General features: G+C 31.8%; 2 protein-coding genes across 9 annotated transcripts in view; one reads left to right on the top strand and one right to left on the bottom strand.

Moving 5' to 3' along the window:
- Positions 1–20,147, bottom strand: part of LOC139528674 (kinase suppressor of Ras 2-like) — a 36,814-nt gene extending 16,667 nt beyond the window's left edge. The window contains exons 1-10 of one of the 8 annotated variants that reach the window (XM_071324788.1): positions 19,805–20,147; positions 14,136–14,273; positions 13,682–13,826; positions 11,925–12,162; positions 9,413–9,595; positions 8,773–8,793; positions 7,992–8,039; positions 3,443–3,603; positions 1,574–1,637; positions 849–929 (exon numbers count right to left, since the gene is read on the bottom strand). In XM_071324788.1, the coding sequence (XP_071180889.1) occupies positions 849–929; positions 1,574–1,637; positions 3,443–3,603; positions 7,992–8,039; positions 8,773–8,793; positions 9,413–9,595; positions 11,925–12,162; positions 13,682–13,826; positions 14,136–14,273; positions 19,805–19,969 (1,244 nt within the window). In that variant the 5' untranslated portion in view covers positions 19,970–20,147. The remainder of the gene's footprint in view (positions 1–848; positions 930–1,573; positions 1,638–3,442; positions 3,604–7,991; positions 8,040–8,772; positions 8,794–9,412; positions 9,596–11,924; positions 12,163–13,681; positions 13,827–14,135; positions 14,274–19,804) is intronic. The other 7 variants (XM_071324790.1, XM_071324787.1, XM_071324793.1 and 4 more) reach the window with 7 other exon arrangements.
- LOC139528677 (replication factor C subunit 5-like) overlaps positions 20,110–24,508 on the top strand; it is a 62,684-nt gene continuing 58,285 nt past the window's right edge. Inside the window, exons 1-2 of the mRNA XM_071324796.1 lie at positions 20,110–20,238; positions 23,272–23,336. Coding sequence (XP_071180897.1) covers positions 20,195–20,238; positions 23,272–23,336 — 109 coding nt within the window. The 5' untranslated portion in view covers positions 20,110–20,194. The remainder of the gene's footprint in view (positions 20,239–23,271; positions 23,337–24,508) is intronic.

The raw sequence follows: 24,508 nt of genomic DNA, 5'->3' as shown, positions 1-24,508 counted from the left end.
CAAAACAAATAAGAATTTATAAATTGGGTAATAATATTTCAGTATTAATGAAAATTTCCAGTCAACAAAGGTGAAATGTTTTAAAACCCCTTATTAGCAGATCTTGTGTTTTGTGCAAATGTGTACCTGATTATCAAGAGGCATTCCATGTGATGTGGAAAATCAACTACATGAAAAACACAAAATCTGCTAATATCCAAAATATATATCAAAAAGCAGTCTTTCATCAAGCTAACAAAAGAAAATCTATACTGAACTGAATTTCACATCTATTTTTATGAGTAAACTGCTTTTTCACATTATTTTGGTAAGAGATGACTAAATTAAAGATGACCTCAACTATCATGATGTCACAATTAAATTCAGCCTTAAATAAGTAACATTTTAGATTTTCCTTTTTCTTTCAAATACATTTCATGTGTTTTTTTATGCACATATTTCCAGTCATTCATTTCTATAGAAAGTTAAGTTCAAATGATTTTTTAAAACATTCATCAAAATTGAAACTGTAAACATTGCAAACGAAAATGAATTCAAAAATGAACCTGTATATATATATATACAGTAAATATTTTAATTGAAAATGATCCCAATAATGAAACTGTACACATGTTAAATGAAATTAATTCTTCACAGTCTGCACCATTAGCCACTAGTCCAATGCCCCAAATTTTCAAAATTTTATATAGTTATAAAGGTACAAGTTTTGATATTTAGATTCAGGACTAGTAGATGTAAAAGTTTTTGGCGCAGACTGTCTTCACTCAAATAAAGGAAAATTGTCAGTTACTTATTTGATGGTAGAAAACAATAGCGACAAGCATCGTGGTTTGAGTAGTTCCCCTTACTTGCACTCTTTGCATTTGTATCCTAGAAACATCTGTTTATGGCAGAAGTCACAAGTTGTGATCTTAAATGTGTTAGAAAACCTAGAAATATAGTAGATACCGTCAAATATGTGTAGATATGGTAAATAAATGTTAGAAATATTGAGCTGATTCCTTCAAATATGTGTAGATATGTTAAACAAACGTGTGTAGATATAGCCTTTAATATAGTAAAGTGTTAGGTCCAAATCTAAGTGCAATTTAATTACAATACATATTTTGTATAACTCTGAATTAATATATTTTTATTTATTATTTGAACAGAATATTACTCTGTTATTTAATTGTAATAACACATGGGGAAGAATGACTTTCCTTTAACTTTGAAAATAGACAATTAAGCTAAAATATTTACACAATGGATATGAAGAAAAGAATTCATTCACCTCCCTTTTCCTTACTTCAAGGTTAACACTAAAGACAGCTCTAAATGAAGAACATCCCCATCTAGTGGACATTTATTTACTATTGACAGATATCCATGGCAGGTTGCCTATGGTGTATGTGGAAGTATAAAATTCCTCAAGATGAATACGAACAGAGTAGCTTTTTGTAAAAAAAATATATTCTCAACATTGCTCATTGTCATTCATCTTAAAATATATACTGGTCGTTTTATAATAGACTTAACATGACACTTTCATGTATATAAATACACCACACTGCATCAATCATCTGGTTCTTACCTATGATTTGAGGGATAATGGTTTATATAAGGTGTTTTAGGTGACTTTGGAACTACTAAGCTATCTGAAATATAAAATAGATATGTTGAAACAAATCACTCAACCTCTACAGTGCTTGTTTAATGTCCTATCCAAATGTTTTTTTATTATTTGGTGTTGATGATAGACTTTTGATAATTTGCTGTTTGATTTATTCTTAATTGTTGAAGACAATATGATGCCCTCAAGATGTTTTAACAGCAATTTCTGTTGTTGACATTGTTTTCATTCTTGATATATGGTCCTTGATGTATAATCCACATTTTCTTCTATCTATATAACTATTGTGATTATTTTCTTTCACAATATGTTTGTGTGACAAAACTTGTAGATGTACTTTTTGCATTAGCAACTTGATGGGTGGCACATGTGGAGCAGTACCTACCTACCCTTCTAGAAAGAGCACGTGAGTTCACCCCAGTTGTTGGTGGAGTTCGTGTTGCTCAGTCTACAGTTTTCTATGTTGTGTTTCCAATGTGTGTTGGTGTCTGTTGATTTTTTTTCTTCTTCTTTTAGCCATGGCTTTGTCAATTTACTTTTCAACTTATCGGTTTAAATGTACCTTTGGTTACCTTCCCATCTCTTTTAACATGTTTAAAAACATTAAACTGTAATATACTGCTTGTATGTGGTTTTTGAGATCAAGAAGTTAACCGTACAATGGTTTAAATTATGCAAAAACATACTAGTCTTTTGGGTTCCAGGATTTCACATCAATTGTTTATTTACTATGCTGTGAGCTACAATCTGCTTTTCTATAAACATGCATATTTCTACTGTATATATCTCATTATTTTTTTTAAATCATGTTTGTATTTAGATTTTATGAATGATCTCTCAGGATACAAAATAAACTTAAATTTTATAACTTGCTTTGGTTAAATTAGTATAAAGAAGTAGAGTTAAACTGAATCAGAAGTAATCAAGAGATAAGAACAGTAAGGTACATGCATGTATTATAAACAACCTCGAGAATGGAAATGACAAATGAATGTATATACTGCATTAAAGACATTAAACTGTAATATACTGCTTGTATGTGGTTTTTGAGATCAAGAAGTTAACCGTAAAATGGTTTAAATTATGGCTTACAATTTCCTAAAGAACACGGTAATGGCTTACAATTACCTCAAGAACACGGCAATGGCTTACAATTACCTCAAGAACACTGTAATGGCTTACAATTACCTGAAGAACACTGTAATGGCTTACAATTACCTTAAGAACACGGCAATGGCTTACAATTACCTAAAGAACATGGCAATGGCTTACAATTACCTAAAGAACACGCGGCAATGGCTTACAATTACCTAAAGAACACTGCAATGGCTTACAATTACCTAAAGAACACTGCAATGACTTACAATTACCTAAAGAACACGGCAATGACTTACAATTACCTAAAGAACACTGCAATGGCTTACAATTACCAAAAGAACACGGCAATGGCTTACAATTACCTAAAGAACACGGCAATGGCTTACAATTACCTAAAGAACACGGCAAAGGCTTACAATTACCTAAAGAACACGGCAATGGCTTACAATTACCTAAAGAACACTGCAATGGCTTACAATTACCTAAAGGACACGGCAATGGCTTACAATTACCTAAAGGACACGGCAATGGCTTACAATTACCTAAAGGACACGGCAAAGGCTTACAATTACCTAAAGAACACGGCAATGGCTTACAATTACCTAAAGAAATCACCAATCAATACAATTACCTAAAGAACACGGCAATGGCTTACAATTACCTAAAGAAATCACCAATCAATACAATTACCTAAAGAAATCACAACAACATTGTACTTAGTTTTATACTCACTGTGATCATCAATATATATAGGAGAATGTATGGGCGAGGGGAGAATTGGTGAAGCATGTCCAGAGGGACCACGACTACCACCTGCTTCTGACCCGTCAGAAGGTCGTCGGAATAATATTTCATTATTGTTAGGAAGATACAAGTTTGGTTTCTTTTTATACCTGAAAATATATGAAAAAGCTCAATTATATGATTGTTATATATACAACTTGCAGTAAAATGAAGAAAACTTCAAACATCAACAAATAATAATCTCCCATGAAGCTGTGGTCACATATATAATAATAGTGTCTCCAGAATTATGACATCCTGGTTTACATCAATTCCAAACAAAAAATATACTTGAAGGTCTAAATCTAAACTGACCATTTATATCACCTGAAATAAGCTGTTATAAGTAGGGTCTATCTAAAACATGTATTTCAATAAGTACTATCATAGAGGTATTTGTATGAGGCTGATTTGTTCAAATCAAATCGTTTTTAACTGACTGTTGTACATTGTCATTCTAGTACAGCCTTATAGAAAGCTTGTCAAATTGACAACAACAAAAATTATCATGGCACTTGAACAAATTCTACTTATCATTCAGGAGAGCCCTATTATCATACTCCTCCTGACATACTTTGAATTTATTCCCCTACTTATGTCATAGATACTTATTTATCAGCATTAAACTTATACTGTAAATTTTTATTATTGACAAAAATGTGACAGGGCTTTAATTCAAAACTCATGTTCAATTTTTTTTGTATAAATTAAACAGAATTTTTCTCAATTATAAAAACCTAGAATAATAATGAATTTACAGTATAAGTAAATTAAAATCACTTTAAGTCTAAAATGATGAAATCACAATATAAATCCACGCAATTATTTCTGAATTTAAAGTACTAGATTCTTAATTGTTTGATGTAAGATTTGCTTAAACTTAAATCTGCAAAATATGTTACTCTGAAAATCTAAAGTGTAAAAAAGTAAAATCCTGTACATAAATTATTATTCCTAACACTTTTTTTTTGTTGTTGATTTCATAGGAACAAGGTATCAGTGAACAGGGTATCAGTTCAGAGAATGTATCGGTCAACAGGGTATCAGTCGACAGAGAAGTATCAGTAAACAGGGTATAAGTCAACAGGGTATCAGATAAACACTAAATATATGTATTATAGTAAGTATATCTATCATAATTTCATTACGAGTCCAATGTATATGCTTTATCTAAATATATATTAAATAGTACTTCTAAAATAGAATTATATTTATGTATAGGGAAACTACAGACTAATACAGGGGTAAAATAAAGGTAACAATAAATCCATATAATAACCTGCATTTCAATTTATTAAACAAACATCCTTCCTTAGCCCAGTATGTTATATAAATATATACCAACATCCAGACAGATTAAACAAACAAGAAAGTAGACAGAGGTGTATCAATCAAGACAAGTAGACAGGGGTGTATCAATCAAGACAAGCAGACAGGGGTGTATCAAGCAAGACAAGTAGAAAGGAGTGTATCAAGCAAGACGAGTAGACATGAGTGTATCAAGCAAGACAAGTAGACATGAGTGTATCAAGCAAGACAAGTAGACAGGGGTGTATCAATCAAGACAAGTAGACAGGGGTGTATCAATCAAGACAAGTGGACAGGGGTGTATCAAGCAAGACAAGTAGACAGGGGTGTATCAAGCAAGACAAGTAGACAGGGGTGTACCAATCAAGACAAGTAGACAGAGGTGTGTCAATCAAGACAGGTCAACAGAGATGTGTCAATCAAGACAGGTCGACAGAGATGTGTCAATCAAGACAAGTAGACAGAGATGTGTCAACTAATATGTATCCATAAAGACAAGTAGACAGAGATTTATCAAACAAAGAAAGTAGAGAGAGAGATGTTTCAAACAAGACAAGTTGTCAGAGATGTTCCAACCAAGACAAGTAGACAGTTGTGTCAACCAAGACAGAAGACAGAGATGTATCAAACAAGACAAGTAAACAGATATGTGTAAATCAAGACAAGTAGATAGGGATGTGTCAATCAAGACAAGTATACAGAGATGTGTCAACCAAGAAAGTAGACAGAGATGTATCAATCAACACAAGTAGACAGTTGTGTCAACCAAGAAAGAAGACAGAGATGTATCAAACAAGACAAGTAAACAGAGATGTGTCAATCTAGACAAGGTGTTAGAGTTGTGTCAATCAAGACAAGTAGACAGTTTTATCAACCAAGAAAGAAGATAGAGATGTATCAAACAAGACAAGTAGACAGATATGTGTCAATCAAGACAAGTAGATAGAGATGTGTCAATCAAGACGAGTTGACAGAGATATGTCAACCAAGAAAGTAGACAGAGATGTATCAAACAAGACAAGTAGACAGAGATGTATCAAACAAAGAAAGTAGACAGAAATGTGTCAAACTAGACCAGTAGACAGATATGTGTCAACCAAGAAACAAGACAGAGATGTGTCAACCAAGAAAGAAGACAGAGATTTATCAAACAAAGAAAGTAGACAAGTAGGCAACAAGAGGCTGTCACAACGACAGCAAACCGGATTTATTAATATTTATTTGTGTACTGGCAATATCACAAGATCCATAACTGATGAACGGTGAAAGTGAAAATCGTCAATATCAAATTTGACCTCCATTTTGTCATCAGTATAAACATATTAAAATTTGAAAAGCTTAGGATGAATGGTTCATGAGTAAATGCAACAACATGAATGGAAATGTCATTTTTCAATCTTTCAAGAACCATAACTCCTGAACGGTAAAAGTTAAAATCGTCTTTATTAAATTTGACCCTTGTTTTGGTGTCAGTAAAACATATTAAAATCGACATTATTGAACTTGACCTCCAGTCATCAGTAACAACATATCAAAATTTGAAAAGCTTTGGTTGAACAGTTCATGAGTAAATGCACGGACACGACTGGAAACACCATTTTTCAATCTTTCCAGAACCATAACTCCTGAACGGTAAAAGTTAAAATCGTCATTTGTTGTCAGTACAAACATATTAAAATTTTAAAAGCTTTGGTTGAACGGTTCATGAGTAAATGCACGGACAACATTTGGTTGCCACCCCGACCGCCTGACGTACATCCCCAAATTAATAACTGACATTGTCACAAAAATCCGGTTAAAAATGTGTGAAACAAGACAAGTAGACACAGATGTGTCAAACAAAGAAAGTAGACAGAGATGTGTCAAACAAAGAAAGTAGACACCTATGTGTCAAACAAGACAAGTAGAAACATGTGTCAAAAAAGACAAGTAGAAACAGAGGTATCAAATCAAACAAGACAAGTTAACACAGATGTGTCCAGTTAGACAAGGTTAGTAGACACAAATGTGTCAAATTAGACAAGGTTAGTAGATACAGATGTATCAAATTAGACAAGGTTAGTAGATACAGATGTATCAAACATGATGTTTAATTACTAGCAAAGTATCACAAGAACATTAGACACTAAGATTTATATTATGTTAATGAATCATTTTATTCCTGAACAAAGCAGCTGTAAAAAAACATGAGATAAACACACATAACAAATGTTACTAACTGATTTCTTAATCCTGAATCAACTTCTGTAGGCTCAGTCAAGACTATAAGTTCAATTTAATTTTATCTTGACAATAACATCTCTGCATGAAAATTAAACAGTTTGAATTTTAGAAATACTGGTAATTATATACATGTAGAAAGTTAAAGCTAGATTGTAAAAAAAATATAACAGCATGAAATATTTCCATGTATACAGTATGTTTTAATAATTGTAAGCTTGAAACTATCAATCAAAGCAAATTAAAGAAGATGTCGAATAAGCAGAAATTCTCAATCAGAGCAAAACAAGAAAACTATTCAAGTAAACCGAAAACTCTTTCAGAGCAAAACAGTTTTTTTTAAAAGTAAAAAGAAAGTCTCCATCAGAGCAATAATAAGACTTCAGAATGAGCAGAAAACTCCCAATCAGAGCAAAACAAGAGTATATCAGTTTCAAGAGAAATCTTTTAATGTGATCAAAACTAGAACACTTCAGTCAGCAGAAACTCTCTGAGCAAACCAAGAATTTCTCAGAGTAAGCAGAAAGAATCAAATCAGAGCAAAACAATGAGAAGAGTTAGCAGAAATTTCAAATTCAAGCAAAACTGTTAGCATCAAGATAAATCTCTCAATCTGAGCAAAACTAAAGGACTTCAAAGTCAGCTGATAAATACAAGTACCTCAAAGCAAAAGAAGAAGACTTAAGAGTCAGCGGAAAATAAACAGTTCATCAAACAACAAAACCAGATTCAGTCATATCATGTGTTAACATTAATTGTATGGAATATTTGACCTTATACCATTGAAGATTAAAATTCATATAAATATTAACCATGATAATAATACACCGGTTGTTTGACTATCTTTAAATACATTCTGCAGCAGTTTTACTCAAGCCTATAAGCGACTGTTTATAAAAGATTTTCAAAATTCAAGCATTACAAGCGGTTTGATAGAAGGCCAATAAAGTTTCATCATCAGGGCCCTCACCTACTATCAAATTCTTCTTCTTTAATGGTCATGATCTGCTTGTGCAACCTTGTCAGAAAGAAATAATATGTTTGGCAGTTTTTTTTAAAGATTATTAGATAGTAATGGTAACGGTTATGATTTAAAACATGGTTAGAATAGTAAAAGAAGATTGGAATCTTGATGAACTTCATGGAGAACAATCACACTTTGATTTGGTCCCTTTACACCATGGGAATAATAAATTAAGTAGGATCCCATTATCCCTTATGGTAATAAGGTAGCATAGGATAATAATGAAGAGATGTGGTATGATTGCCATATGTTTACTATACACAATTTTAAGACAAACAAATCTTATGAAAACTAACCCAAATATCACATTTATTTTTACATGGAACAAAATTCCTTTTATATCTTGTAGAGACAAACAGCAAAATGTATGTGTGAATGTACTTTGAATTAAGACCACACTTTTTTTTCTATGAAATGTAACTTGGTTATGATATATTGTAACTGTGTGCTACTAGAGGTGTCCTCTTTGACACAAAACACACATATCAATATTTTATACAGGACACTAAAAAATGTAATTATTTTCATAGAGTGTATTTATCTTTAAATAACAGTTTATTAACACTAAGGTATATTTCATTGAAAACATATTTGTATGGTGTTCAGATTCCAACCAAAGAATGTGTTAAACTTATAGAAGAGATGTAGATATCAGAGTATTAACTTCACACTATGTCACAGTGTTATGATTCACACCAGCACCTGGTCACACTAGAGAGTGCTTTACCTGTGTTTCCCTCCATTTACACTGTAATTCACACCAAACAAAAAGTATAATAAAATATTCATTTATTTGTATGCATAGAAGTGAGTCTATATAATTGACAAGTTTAAAATGTGCATTGAAAACAATGTTCCTGTACCAATAAGGCACTTTTTACTTTAAAAAAAAGTTAAAAGTTTTCCTGTCCCTAAATCAACCTTTTTACCATTTGTACATAAAAAGCAAAGCAAGTTGCCTTGTATACTGTGTTGGTTACAGCAATAAAATAATTTAAAAGATTTTGTTCAACTACAATATAAATGAAATCCTTACATAAGCAATTTGAAATACTGAAAAAAAGTATTTCAAATTACTGTCACAGTTCTATGTAAGGTAAAATCAAACATCTGTACTATTAATAGTACTATCATCGATCATGATCATTGAACAAATTTATTAAAATTCATGTCCAGTTTTCTTACATGACTGATATGACATAGAACAAATTTAACATGTGAATTTGTCCCTGACCACTAAAGCAGCCTTAAGCAAAATAAAATGACTACACTGTAGAAAGTTTACCTTGCCTGCAAGTGTGATTCTTCTATAATTTGTGTGTTGAAATAAGTTCATAATAAATTATAAATGATGTTAAAATACATACGCTTTTATGCCGTCTATATCTGTAACTTTATTGGCTAGTTGTGACTCATGAGATTTACTCTTCTTGATTGGTTGATATTCAGGTATCAGGTGATTTTTCTTGTTTGGCGGAGGCGTACTAGGATATCGTGAATTATTGGCAGCTTTTGGTCTAACTAAAGGGGGAGTTGGAGGAGGAGTTCGCCTGTAAATAAAAATTAATAATTACCAAAATATGATTGTGATGTATAATTGGCTTTGTTTAAAGTCTTTATTACATGAAATAGAATCTTATAAGACTTGGTGTCTATATTTACTCCATCAAATCATTTACTTTTACAACAGAAATTAGGATTTAACTTAAAAGACAATATACAGCTTTGTAAATATCAATTAAACCACACATTTTCTACCTATATCTATTCTGTGTGTCTAACTATGTATGACTGATCTTGCTCTGTCTTTATCTATATATAACTTACCATATTCTGTTTCTATCTATATATAACTTACCATATTCTGTTTCTATCTATATATAACTTACCATATTCTGTTTCTATCTATATATAACTTACCATATTCTGTTTCTATCTATATATAACTTACCATATTCTGTTTCTATCTATATACAACTTACCATATTCTGTTTCTATCTATATATAACTTACCATATTCTTTCTATCTATATATGACTTATCTTATTATATAATTCTTATATATAACTTACCATATTCTGTTTCTATCTATATATAACTTACCGTATTCTTTCTATCTATATATGACTTATCTTATTCTATCTGTATCTATATATAACTTATCTTATTCTGTCTCTAACTGTATATAACTTATCTTATTCTGTCTATCTATATATAACTTACATTATTCTGTCTCTATCTATATATACACATGGAAAAAAGTATTGCAACACCTTGATTTTTTAAAATTTGAAAAATCAGCCTATTTTTTTTGATGGAATATAATAAAATATGTGTAAAATATTATTGAAACATAGTTCACGATAACATTGGCATTAAAACGAACAAAAAATGTTTAAAAACAAAATGATTTATATAACCACAATTTCAATAACAAAATGAAGTGTTTTTTGTACAAAAAAACGCATTTGACAAGTTTCATTGTAGTCGAACTTTACAATGTCAGACATTTCAAAATTAATCTTCAGATGACTGTTCACATCATGGTTGATCGTTATACGCCAAAGAATTAGTACTTTGTGCGCAGCCTCCATTCAAACGGATAACCGCATCTTAACGTCTTCTGATTCCTGCCATAAATCGACTAATTTGTTGCTAAGGTAGCAGCAACCATTTCTGATGAGGGGAATTGTTTATTTCATGTTGTGTTTGAACTGGGGTGTCCTTTCGCTCACTTTCCGCCCAATAGTGTCCCATACAAGCTCAATATGGTTCAAAGCCGGGCTACGATCGGGCCAAGGAAGATGAACCAAATTCCATTTGAACATTGGATCTTCCTCCACGATGCTAATTTCCAACTTTGGCGAGCTCTGCACTACATTGGATACGGAAAACTGTAAGTCTGCTCATTAGCAAAGGTCTCCGAAATGGTATTATCGCACGGTAACCAGTAGCGATGAGTTGATCTCGAACAGTTCTTGTTAAAAGGCTCTTGTATGGCCACCACTCTCATTTTAGGATTGTCTTGTATGCAATGGGTTTCCTTCTGACCAACCTTCATTATGCTTGATTTTCTCTAGCAAATGGTATAGGGGGTCTTCATTATCTAGGAAGGTCTTTTACAGCGTTTATTGCCTGATTTTTATTCTCAAAACGACTTCCGTGGAATGGTGATGACCAACAATGCGTGCAGTTTTTACAGCGACATCCCTGCTTCTCTTATGCTGATAATCTGCCATCTTGCTGCAGTTAAGAGTTATCAAGGACCCATTATAAGGTGTCAATCACATAATTTTAAAAACTTGGTTATTTAAAGTGCTGAAAACAATGAGGATCAAAACATCTTTTTTGCTGTTTACGGGTACAGTAGCTGCATGTGCAGATAAAAACTTATCGAGTCGATATTTATTAATTAAACTCAGGTGATACTTAAATAATGTTTAACTAGTTCAATTTTACCAAATTATATCACAAAAAAATAATGAGTGTTTTTTTTAATTCAATTTCAATTTGGTGTTGCAATACTTTTTTCCAGGTGTATATATATATATATATATAACTCACCATATTCTTTCTATCTATATATAACTTATCTTATTCTTTCTCTATCTATATATAACTTACCTCATTCTATCTGTATCTATAAATAACTTATCTTATTCTGTCTCTATCTATATATGACTTACCTTATTCTGTCTCTATATATAACTTACCTTATTCTGTCTCTATCTATATATAACTAACCTTATTCTGTCTCTATCTATATATATATATATATATAACTTACCTTATTATTTCTCTATCTATACATAACTTACCTTAATTCTGTCTATATATAATCTACCTTATTCTGTTTCTATCTATATATATATAACTTACCTTATTCTGTCTCTATCTATATAAGGTACAGGAGATGATGGGGTGCTTTGTGATGGTGTTGGCAATGATAATGGTTGTGATGCCTCTGACGGTAGTGACGACACAGACTGACGGCCACTGGCTGTTGAATATTTTGGAGAACTACTACTAAATGGACTACTGGAAGCAGATTTATAATTGGACCAACTAAGGTCATCTCCATCACAACTGTTTCTACTATCTCCATGCAGCTGCTTGTCTGTAACACAAAACTATATACTTTAAACCGTTATTTATAAAATATATCTTCAGTGTGTAGTAATTACATAAACTTTCCTTAACCCTGAAATTGGATTCCTTATAAAGAAGTAAATATAGAACCAAATCTGTAATAGAGATTTTTCAGTCATATCTTCTTTACCTGTTACAACTTTTTAATTGGCAAATGCAATTGGGTCAAGAATCGTATTAGTTTCTGCATAGGTGGTAATGGTAACGTTTTCTTCTGTTGCTCAGTCCATATCGTTAACTTGGATATGTGTGATGGCTCGTTTCGAACCAGACATTTTTACATATGTGGTTAAATTTTCGTGGTACGAAGTGAGATTACTTTTTCCGTAAATTAGCAAACCCAGAGTATCCTTTTCTGATGCGTCTCCTCGGAGTAAAAAATCCCATTTTTAACACAATAAGTTCATTGAAAATTTAATACTTTGAACACATTCAATAGCTCCATAGATGTGTTCCCCTACTTTCTAAATTAACACAAATGATTTAGCTCAGTGACTTGTTTATCATAGAAAAGTGTCAAATATCACTACACAGAGATTTTTTGTTAACACATGACTTTTGAGTTCCTCATTTCAAGGCGCATTAGGGATATTGTCCCAATTGCATTAAACATATTTAACAAAGGGAATATAAATTTCAAGACCAATTTAATAAACATGATAAACATAAACATGCAGATTTACAATTATGATTTAGTACACCCTCTAAATGGCTCTTATATTCTTTAAGAAATTAACAAGAAGATAACATGTATAAAATGAATTCTTCAGGGGCAGATCCAGCCATTTTTAAAAGGGGGTTCCTACCAATGCAGGATAAAGGGGGGGGGGTCCAACACACGGAACACCCCCCTCCACCCTGGATCCACCACTGACATTGACTTAGATACATGGGAGCTAGATGTACAGGTCAGTAACATATCAAGTAAATCATAAAATCAATGAGTGGAGCACTCGTCAAGAAATGTAAACAAAAAGTGTTACATGTACTTTAATGAACTTAATAACCTTGATTTAATAAAGCTACATAAACCAGGATGTGTATCCTAATGACTGTTAAGTAGTTAATATACTCTGCATTCTTTTGTAGTGTATTCGTAAGTTTTCCACAACAAAATCCCCTTGTTAGTTTTTAATTTCATTATGCAATATAGTTTTGATGGCTCTATTTTGTATTTTAAAAAAAGGCACCAAAACTATTTATTTTGTACTTTTATTGTTCATGCAAATAAAAATTGTTTGCGCAATGTTGTCAGATATATAAATATCCATACTTCTTTCAATACTGAAACATTGCAAAACTTATTCTCTATGTAACATTAATATAATCATTGTTAAAATTGTTAAACGGCTATTCCTGCAAATATTTCCCTTTACTGAACATAGTGACGGAAAAATTGAGAAACATGCCTCTTTTATCCCAATTTACCAGTACTCTAAGCATTCACTAAGCCATTTAAGCTAGAGTATCTTTTAAAGTATTCTTACCTGTCCAATTTTTCAGATTTTGCAGTGCATTATTCAGCTTGTGGAAATCATCTTCTTTAGCTTCATATCTTTTGAGTAGATTTTTAAGTTCTTCTACAGTCATGTCGAGTAGAGAATTCAAAGACAGTCCTCTCTTTACAATATCCTATAAATAAAAGTAAATATGAATGAAAAGGTTAAGATATAGGTCATAATCATAGCGTTTTAATCTGCGTTTTAATCTTAGGATATGTTCCAAATGCCTAACATAATAATTATTAATTAAACTAACACTTTCTTTAAAAAAAAGAGACATGTATGTATGTAACATTCCAAAAACATAGATGACACCAACACATAGATGTCTGTTGAGTTTTGGCAATGCCTTGCCTAGGTTCCATGTATGTTTTATGGAACAGTCCTAAGCAGGAAAAGGTTTTTAATTGATTAACTACGTAATAAAGACATAACTTACGGAGATGTAACTCTTTAATCCCACTATGGTCAGCCATTGTTCAGTTTTAGGATATTCGGACAGATGTTTCTTGTTGTCTTCGGCTTTCAGTTGTGTTTTTGCTACCAGCTGCTTACTAAATAACTTGATCAATTTTGTCTGAAAATAAAACATTAGAAAAATTAACCACATGTTTAAAACTTTAGTAAAACAATAATCAAATAAAAACAACTAGACAGTTCTTACTGTATGAGCACTTTTCTTTTGTTGAAGGCAAGAAGACCGCTAGACTTATTTTGATTTTTTTTGTGTTGCTTAGTTGCTGCCTCATTGTTGAATGCTTTATCTCCATTTATAAAAATAATTGTTAGGCTCCTGTGGATGAATGGTCACAGTATTCATCAACATGATCAAAGAACAGTCAAACATTTGAAATGATTCATCTGACTAATTATACAGGCTGATATTTTGTAAAAATATTTATTATTGCTATTTTGTGCATTTTTCCTTTGATCTTATTTTGTGATAATTTTTCATATCATGCTACTCGCTTGAGATGGAAAATTATCGCTAGAAACTAAGGAGCCACATGCCGTCCTCAGTTAAATAGCGATAAACAGATTATCATTGGTCATCTCAACGTGACCGGCTCAAGCGAGAAAATCAATCTTGTTGAGATAACCAACAATAATCTATAATTATCAGTAAAATCCAGGATATATATATTGCCAAATAAAATGTTAAGAACTGTTATGACACTGGTCAAGGTATTTATTGGATGTAAGTTCTTATACAACTACTTTTTATGCTTTGTTTTGCATTTGTGTGCCTCTCCCACAAGTATCCCAAAGAGGCTTTACATGTTTTTATATATAATTGTTTGCCATCATAAAATGAAAAGTATAATCATGTAATATCTTGACTTTAATTGCTTATCATGTTTATGCTAAACAGAAAAAGAGTCATGAGGATGTAATACAGTAATTCAGCTAATTATATATATTCATTATCATTTAGGTTAAATGTCATTTTTTTATCTTCCCTCTTGTATAAGGAAGCCAAGTCAACGACATTTAAACATTTAAGCCAACATTTAAATGCCATGCACATCTATCTTCACAGGGATAGATACAGATAATAAAGTGAAGTTTCAAAATTCTTACATGGATTTCCAAAGAATATATTATTATATATTTATAGCAATACATATATACATTTGCTTATCATAATTCTTTATTTGATCATGTTTATTGACAAACAAACAAAGAACAATTTGGTCATAGCAATACATGTTCAAAATATATTAGTACATTGTAAATAAATGATTTGTACAATGTAGTTGTAGGTTGTTAAACATCAAAGGTAAAGTAATGATATGTAATTATTATATATTAATGACATGTTAATCAATTACATGGCTGTTAGGTATGGTCTGATGACAGGTGTTTATGTCTTAACAAGACAGTTGCACTCTCTCATTGTTCCTACTAAACTAAAACAAATTGTTATGATGGTTAAGGTTTTATATATAGCATTCCATCAGATGCCACCCCATCTCTATGATAACACCTTTTAAAGTCTCTATGATAACACCTTTTAAAGTCTCTATGATAACACCTTTTAAAGTCTCTATGATAACACCTTTTAAAGTGTATATATTTTAGTGCGGGTGCTATATGCAACTTAACTTACTTTAAATAAAGCTAATGATAACAATGACCACTGCCCTTTCCTCGATCTTGATATCTATATCATAAACGGGAAGCTTAATACAAAAATTTATGATAAAAGAGATGATTTTTCATTTCCTATTGTTAATTATCCATTTTTAGATGGTGACGTTCCCTTGTCACCATCTTATGGTGTTTATATATCTCAACTTGTACGATTCGCTCGTGTATGTAACAATGTATTAGATTTTAGCGAGAGAAATTTATGTATTACTGAAAAATTATTACACCAGGGTTTTCGATATCACAAACTGGTCAAAACATTTACTAAATTTTATCACCGGTATAAGGAAATAATTCGTAAATATAACTCAACATGCAGACATCTTATACGTTCAGGTATTTCACATCCAAAATTTTATGGAAATATTCTTTATAAAGCACAAAAATGTCAGTATTCTCCTCAGAAACTAACAAAACCTTTAAATAGACTTATTAAAAGGGGATATAGTTACGATACTGTTGTCAGGTCATTAAAGATTGCATATTTTGGATTTAACATTGATTCACTGATAGGGTCTTTGCATCGGAACTAAACACATTTATTTCTAAAAAAACAGTTGTTGGCATGACACGGGTTATGTTCTTCTCATATATTTTATGATAGTATGATACTAAACCCCTAACGGGAGGGATTGTACCTGATATTCATATGATGAAGACATAATCTTTCAATCAGTTTAATTGAGGTCTGGAGCTGGCATGTCAGTTAACTGCTAGTAGTCTGTTGTTATTTATGTATTATTGTCATTTTATTTATTTTCTTTTGTTACATCTTTTGACATCAGACTCGGACTTCTCTTGAACTGAATTTTAATGTGCGTATTGTTATTCTTTTACTTTTCTACATTGGCTAGAGGTATAGGGGGAGGGTTGAGATCTCATAAACATGTTTAACCCCGCCGCAATTTTGCGCCTGTCCCAAGTCAGGAGCCTCTGGCCTTTGTTAGTCTTGTATGATTTTAAATTTTAGTTTCTTGTGTATAATTCGGAGTTTAGTATGACGTCCATTATCACTGTACTATTATGCATATTTTAGGGGCCAGCTGAAGGACACCTACGGGTGCGGGAATTCTCGCTACATTGAAGACCCATTGGTTGCCTTCGGCTGTTGTTTGCTCTATGGTCGGGTGGTTGTCGCTTTGACATATTCACCATTTCCTTTCTCAATTTTATTATGAAATATTGCAAAAGGTCTTGTTGCTAACTTGCTATACATGTACATGTACATCATATTTGTTGATGTTTATGTTTACTATTTTCTTAATAAATCAGGCCATTAGTTTTCTCATTAAAATTGTTTTTATTTGTCATTTCAAGGCCTTTTACAGAGCTCTATCTTTAAGGGTACAGATTTTGAGCATCATCTATGGTTGAAGGATATACAGAGTTGAATGATCTTTCAGTTATTTCACTAAATGCCTATAGTATAATGTCTAGGAGAGAAAAAAAAATCCTAGTTGAGAAAACAACCTTTACTATACTTATACATGTAGTTTGGGATACAATGATACAGGCAGGTTAATTTTCCCCGTCAAAAAGTCAAAAATAATGCATTCCCTAAATTTCCATTTGGCTCTACCAATTTTTAGAAGTGACCTTTGTTCCTTATCAACATGTATAACAAGAACATGTATGACCCACTTAAATCACTTGCAACCAAATAACAAGGTCAAACAACACTAAGGTCAACAATAGACAAGTGTTCTTATATGCTGATCTACAAATTGACCCAAGAGTTGTAGGTTTATTGAAAGTCATCAAGCACTTAATAGCTGACAACTTCTAGGATATTAGTTATTGATTCTCCTGTTTGCAAAACTACATGTACTTTTCTTTTCTCATCATGTGCAGATGTGATATAAAGTTCAAATATTCATAGATTGTTGCTCATTTAATGTCCTTATCACACATATTCAGGTGGATTAACTTTTGATATTCAACAAGAACATGAATGGCATCATCTCAAATTATTGGAGCCATTTAACAAGAATGTAAGGGAGCAACCATTTCACTTCAGACTGTACAAATGTCTTGCTTGTTCATTTCACTTTTCCATATTTTTTTCATGTTTTTTTTTTTTTAATATCAGATACATTTTAAGGTATCAAGACCATTATTACAAATTAAAGGTTACTTTTAATTACTATGTTTCCACTTCTAAATTTTAGAAGTAAATTTATTTGAAAAGTGATGTCTTCCTGATGAACGTCATGAAAGTTAAGAAAAGGAAGTTCATTAAATATGTTCTTATTGTAAGTGTAAGCTGAATAATGAAACTTTCATCTTAAAAATGTGTCAACGTGATTTGTCAATAAAAACAAAAACATTGTACTTCTGTGTATAAAACAGACAAAAAAACAAGAATGTGTCCACAGTACACTGAAGACCCACTCAGACTATCATTTTCTATGTTCAGTGAACCGTGAAATTGGGGTCAAAACTCTAATTTGGCATTAAAATTAGAAAGATCATATCATAGGGAACATTTGTAATTAGTTTCAAGTTGATCGAACTTCAACTTCATCAAAAACTTCCTTCACCAAAAACTTTAACTTGAAGAGGGACAGACGGACGAACAGACGAACAGACTAAGGAACAAACCACAGACCAGAAAACATAATGCCCGTCCACTATCATGACTATTGCAGTTGGGGCATAAAAAACACTTGTGAAGTCTAATACATGACCATTTCAAATTCATGTAGCTTTTCATACATACCCTTCCAGTGTTTTCGACAGTAATGTGATGCTATCTGAATTAATTTTCTTATTGATCATGTAGATTATGTTATGGATGTGAGCAATGCTATTATTTTTAGAAACAAGATGATATTTCAAATTTCCCTGCCTACCAGGATGCTAAATGAAATGTCTGGGGAGATCACTGCCTTCATAATTATAGTTTTTACATCCAAACAATACATCATTTGTACATTATTTTATCCTTTTTTTTTTCTTATTCAGGTCCAATTGTCAAAAGTTTAAAATCTAAAAAGACATGTTAGATGTAAAAACTTTGATATTAAACTTTTGATTACAATCTTAGACAAACATATATATCACTATCTCAGCACATGTACAATGTACACATACAAATGATTCATTTCATTTAAAGCTAAATTTTGTAAACCATTTTCATGACTTTCAGATATTACTATTTTATAACTTATAAGAAAACAAGAAAAAATTGGAGAATAACTATCATGACTATAAACATAAAATATATGTTTTAGTAGGCTAAGACTACATGTATGAATATTAGATGTCATACGATTGTCAATGAGACAATTTTCCACCAGAGGACAAATGACATAGAAGTTTACAACTTGCATTTAATTTTTTTTATTCAAAAAACTTTTAAAAATAAAAACTTATAACTACAAATATAACAAATATTACTTGGATAATTTCCATGAAACACAGTTTGTGCCAAAGAAAATTATACCTTGTTCATGTAACATAAAACCCTTCAAAATTCATATGAACGATATAACATGTATAACTATAAAGGCCAAAAGTGGAGACATTTTTTTTATTTATTTTCACAAATCTATTAAACTTTAACTTATCATGGTAGTGTCAGTGTAGTTATGGCTAGAGGTTTTGACACTGGCTGATTATCTTTAAGTACATTATATACAAAAAGGTATGATCATATATTCATCAATAAACATTTTCAATACATGTTTACCAAATTTAAAATGTTGTAAATTTTACAAAACAAAGTCTGATTTGTTGAATCAATTATTTTCACTGACTACCGGTAATTAATAATCATCCTGTTAATTGGTTAATCACCTAATTAGATTATGGAACAAGTAACAAGGTAGTGTCAATTAACAAAGTAATGAAGACGGGGGGTTAAATGCCTTCCGGCATTAGTCAGCTGTTAAATGTTTACATTTTAGAGACGTAAACAAAAGCTAATCAGGGGCGTTTCAACAATTATTTGAATACCTCCGTATCCCTGATTTCTTTTTGTGTAATTTCTTCTGAAGGATCGCATTGTTCACGTAATCCTTTCAATTTTATCGCCGTAAAGTCGATCATATCTTGCGCTGTCGTGCACATTGAAATGGCCCTTTTGATCTCTCCATTTTCGGCCTCTGATGAGTCTACCATCTTCCTAAAGTTACCTATACACTAAATTACGGTGCATGCTTTTGAACTTCCCTAGCAACAAATTATTTTTTTACATGTAAAATGATCAACAAGTAACAAAATAGTCGTCATTTGTTATTTTTTGACAGTCCAAAATGATTTCCGCCATATTGCGAAGCAAGCACTCTCGCAAATTGACGTCACGTGACTTAGACGAGACGTAATAAAATTTGCCGGGAAAGAGAAATGACAACAAAAGAAGAAAAAGCTACAAATCCTAATTTACCATGGTATAATAAGATATTTGCGTTATTTCAACTTCAGCCATTTATCTTCCAACATGTTTTAAATCATGAAATTGTTTGACAGTAAACTTAATAAAACAACACATTGTAAAAAGAAGAAAAAAAGGGGGAGGTAGATCTTGATCTATAGTTTATACATGTATTGTAGGGTATCCACTAACACATCCTGACACTGACGGACGTTTTACACTGAACATCAGTCTGAATAACCCCGCCCTAACAGTACCTGCTAAAGGATGGATTGAAGATGGGTGTTAAATATTCAGTGCCAGTGGCAAATATTACATGCATGATTGATTCAATGATTAATATTTAATGTAGACCGAATTATTCTGTCCCTATAATGCATATATTTACTGATTGACATTTGCTTTTTATTAATATTGCTATTTTCTTTTTTTGTGCAATATAGAGACAGAAAGCAGTGCCCATTCAAAGATCGTGGACAATTTGTTTGGGCTCATTTTTCGCTTATTTTTTACTTGTCAGACATCCGTACCTGTATACACTTCCAGATAAATGTTTTTTCTACATTTTCGTGTGCCTAACTATGATCAACGTCCTTTCTGAGTCCTAGATAATCCAATTTTTTCAACATTCAGTACATTCTACTTTCATTCTCGGCAAGTTTGACATTTTGAAATATTTCGACCAATCAACGTTGATTTCCGGTAACTAGGATCTTCTACCTTCTGTACGAATAACCTGTGATATCTAATTATAACCCTAAACATTTTATTACAAAAGTTTTTTTTTTTATTAAAAATCCGAATTTTTCGGTCTGTCTCAGGATGGACAGACTGTATCTAATTCTGTTGGTTAATTGACAGATAAGTTAAGAGTAAAATGAGATCAATTTACTGCTTAAATCAATCCAGCTTTTGTTGTAAAAACTGCTCTTACAAAATTGTTTTCAGGACGCAACATAAACGGCTGTTAATGCTTTTCAGCATTTGACAGTTTGAGTTAATGAGGGCAAGGGGGCAGACAATGTGTAATGAGAAATAGAAAGCTTTACCTTAGGCCACGGTTTTTTAATTTGTTGGTTTACGGATTTTCTCCATGACAAAGTCGGGTCGGTCGGTCGGGAAAAAAATAAAAAAAATACCTTTCAAGACAGAAAACTGATATGCAAAATAAATATATATTTCACCTTTCTAATAATATGTTTGTTATCCTATTTTGTCATCATTTCTTAAATTTTAGTTTAATGAAATATTATTGCTCAGTTGTAATAAAAATTGCATGACATTGCCTAATAATTTCCCGTAAAAAAGGGGGTGCACGGACAAAGACGTAATTAAATTTCATAAAGGAAGACAAATTCACATAGCTCTTAATCAATTCCAGAAAACTTGGTGAATAATGATCTTCAAGAACGAAAACTGATAAAGAAATAAATGTAAAAGCGTGGTAAGAAAATAATTTTCAACACACGCGTCAAAAACGTAATAGACTCGTCCACTGGAAAAAACGAGAATATCGGGTTAATCTGTTGTCATGCATTCCCGTTTTTATCCAAATGGACGAAATTTTTTTATTATCTATGAAACAAGAAAATTTTAAATGATCTGTTAATATTCAGTACTTTAACTTGATGTCCTGAACTTCCACCTGTCCACATTTGGACAAGTCTATTTCTATGAGAAAATGCATCTTACGGACTGTTGACAAATAAGAGAAACGAACTTATTGTGTAATTTGTTTTAAACACGGGTTTCGTTCCACAAAAATATTTGTCCAAACGACATGTCAAGGTCATTAATAATTGATTTATCTATTTTTAGAAACGTAAACTGGAAGTTTCATTTTTTCACAACAGAAAGTGTTATCAATTCTGTTAGTGATTAATGCATTTCATTTTATAAAAAAAGGCTAATTTATTTATTTTTCAGGGATAATGCATTTGTTAGGGTCGGCGGGAATGAAAAAGCATGAAAAGTCAATTTTATTTTTATTCTGGAAATAGGCAAAATCAGGTCGGCGGATCCGTAAACCAACAAATTAAAAAATCCTGGCCTTATAGGCAGACATGGTGTATGATTCATATTTATTTATAAATGAATCTGCCCCAGCACCATGTCTACTTTTATTCTTTAATATTTCTCTGGCTGTTCCAACAACAGTTTATACTAGAGAAGGAAAAAAATTCCATGTCCTATTAATATCTACAATTTTTTTTCCATAGCTTTAATAAGGCAAATACCTTGCATTCTCACTCTTCTCAAATCTGGAATTTTAATATTTTCAGATCCCCACTCTTCAAGAATAAATTCTGTCAAACATCAAAGCACATCTATATGTATAACACAAAGAGGGTGCAAGAATATTACCCCTTGAAAAATCATAATCAGCTGCTGCTAAGCATCGATTTGATGTGTTTTTACTACTATAAAAAAGGCGCTAGGAATCTGTTCCCACATGTATACCCTGTGTGTCATTGACATTGTTAGGTTCAACAAAGCCAAACATAATACCATGCCAGATTTTTCACTGCCAATTTTGCTTTAAGATAAGTAATCGGCAAGAACATATTCCTATTACTACCCATGAAATGCATAAAATTTGCATTTAAAGTTTATTTTCATATTTCTTACACAGAACAAAAACAAAAATTTTTAAAAAGCTGTAGATGTAAGTACTATTCTAAATATCAAAGAAACATGCAGGCACATCAAATGATTTCATTTGGAATCTGTTTCTGCTATCATCGATAGAAAAAAATAAAAAGTTTTCATAAAATAAAATGTTTAACCTACCTACCCTACATAAAAAAAAAAATCGGGGTGAAATAGGAAACACTGTTTATTTATTTTGGCCTTACCAGTTGGCAGGTCTGATGATTGATCCATGTAAGTTGGCAGTTACAACATTTGTCATTCATTCATTTGGTGAAAAGTTTATGGGGGAAAATTGTGTTCAACATTAGCGTTGGTTAAATAGCCCGCATTACTTATTTTAACTCTTATAAGTTATATACATTCATCTAATTCATATCATAATTATTTATTTTTTCAGGGTTGAAAAATATAGACCAAAACAGTTAGATGACCTGATATCACATACAGATATAATATCAACAAGTAAGATGTAACATTCAATAGCATATTATTTATGCTTTCGCAAATAAAAAATATTCATTCAATCAATCTTTATGTAGTTGCACACTATATTATGAGTGCTCTGCTCTAATATTAGAAGGCATTCAAGGAATAGGTCAATAGTGATAGACTATAACTTTCCAGTCTGAAATATTTATTTGCCCTGACTTATCTGTCATTCTGAAACAAACAGTTTACCGTAGTTTAAACATATTTATTTATAGTGGATTGAGAAACTAGTTATTGCAACTTATATTAATCCCTTTCCACTTTGCAGGTGCCAGTGCTGCCTTGTAGTGGCATTAGCCTGCTCTTTTTCGAAATCTAAAAGGGTGTCTTTTACTTGCAAGAGATATGGCTTTCACTTAAAACTGGTCAGCCATTTATCATTCCCTTTCTGACAGACTTGTATTGTTTCCTCAAGACCATACTCGCAAATGGTGTCAAGCGACAAATGAAAATTCTGTCCCTGAAGTGGGGATCGAACCAGGAACCTTTGTGTTAGTAGCTATATATAGTCTGATGCACTAGCTTTCAACAGTTTCAGATTTGTTTTCTAAACACCTTCACTTATTGAGCTGATTTTTATGCCCCACCTACAATAGTAGAGGGGCATTATGTTTTCTGGTCTGTGCGTCCGATCGTTCGTCCCGCTTCAGGTTAAAGTTTTTGGTCAAGGTAGTTTTTGATGAAGTTGAAGTCAAAACAACTTGAAACTTAGTATACATGTTCCCCATGATATGATCTTTCTAATTTTAATGCCAAATTAAAGTATTGACCCCAATTTCACGGTCCACTGAACATGTAAAATGATAGTGCAAGTGGGGCATCTGTGTACTATGGACACATTCTTGTTAGTATGTGAGTCTACCATGATGAGTTACAGATCAATTGGAGCCGTTCATGCTGTTCAAACAAATCTAGTTTCATAGAGATATATATGTAGACAGATATACAAATTTGAGAGTATTACTCTCAAATTTACTGTATTATTGTTTGTTTTCAGCTGGGAATCACTTAATATAGTGGATGAAATTCATTTTTCCTCAACTCTTATTTTCAAATTTAAAACCATACTAACCATAAGTGTATTATTGCAAACCAATGATACCTTTCCATAGATTCATCTGATAGTTAACTGTCCATTTAAACTT

The sequence above is a fragment of the Mytilus edulis genome, chromosome 6 (genome assembly GCF_963676685.1).
Source record: "Mytilus edulis chromosome 6, xbMytEdul2.2, whole genome shotgun sequence".
In the NCBI taxonomy this organism is placed as follows: domain Eukaryota; kingdom Metazoa; phylum Mollusca; class Bivalvia; order Mytilida; family Mytilidae; genus Mytilus; species Mytilus edulis.
The sequence above is the reverse complement of the archived record's forward strand: the minus strand, read 5'-3'. Positions and strand labels throughout refer to the sequence as shown.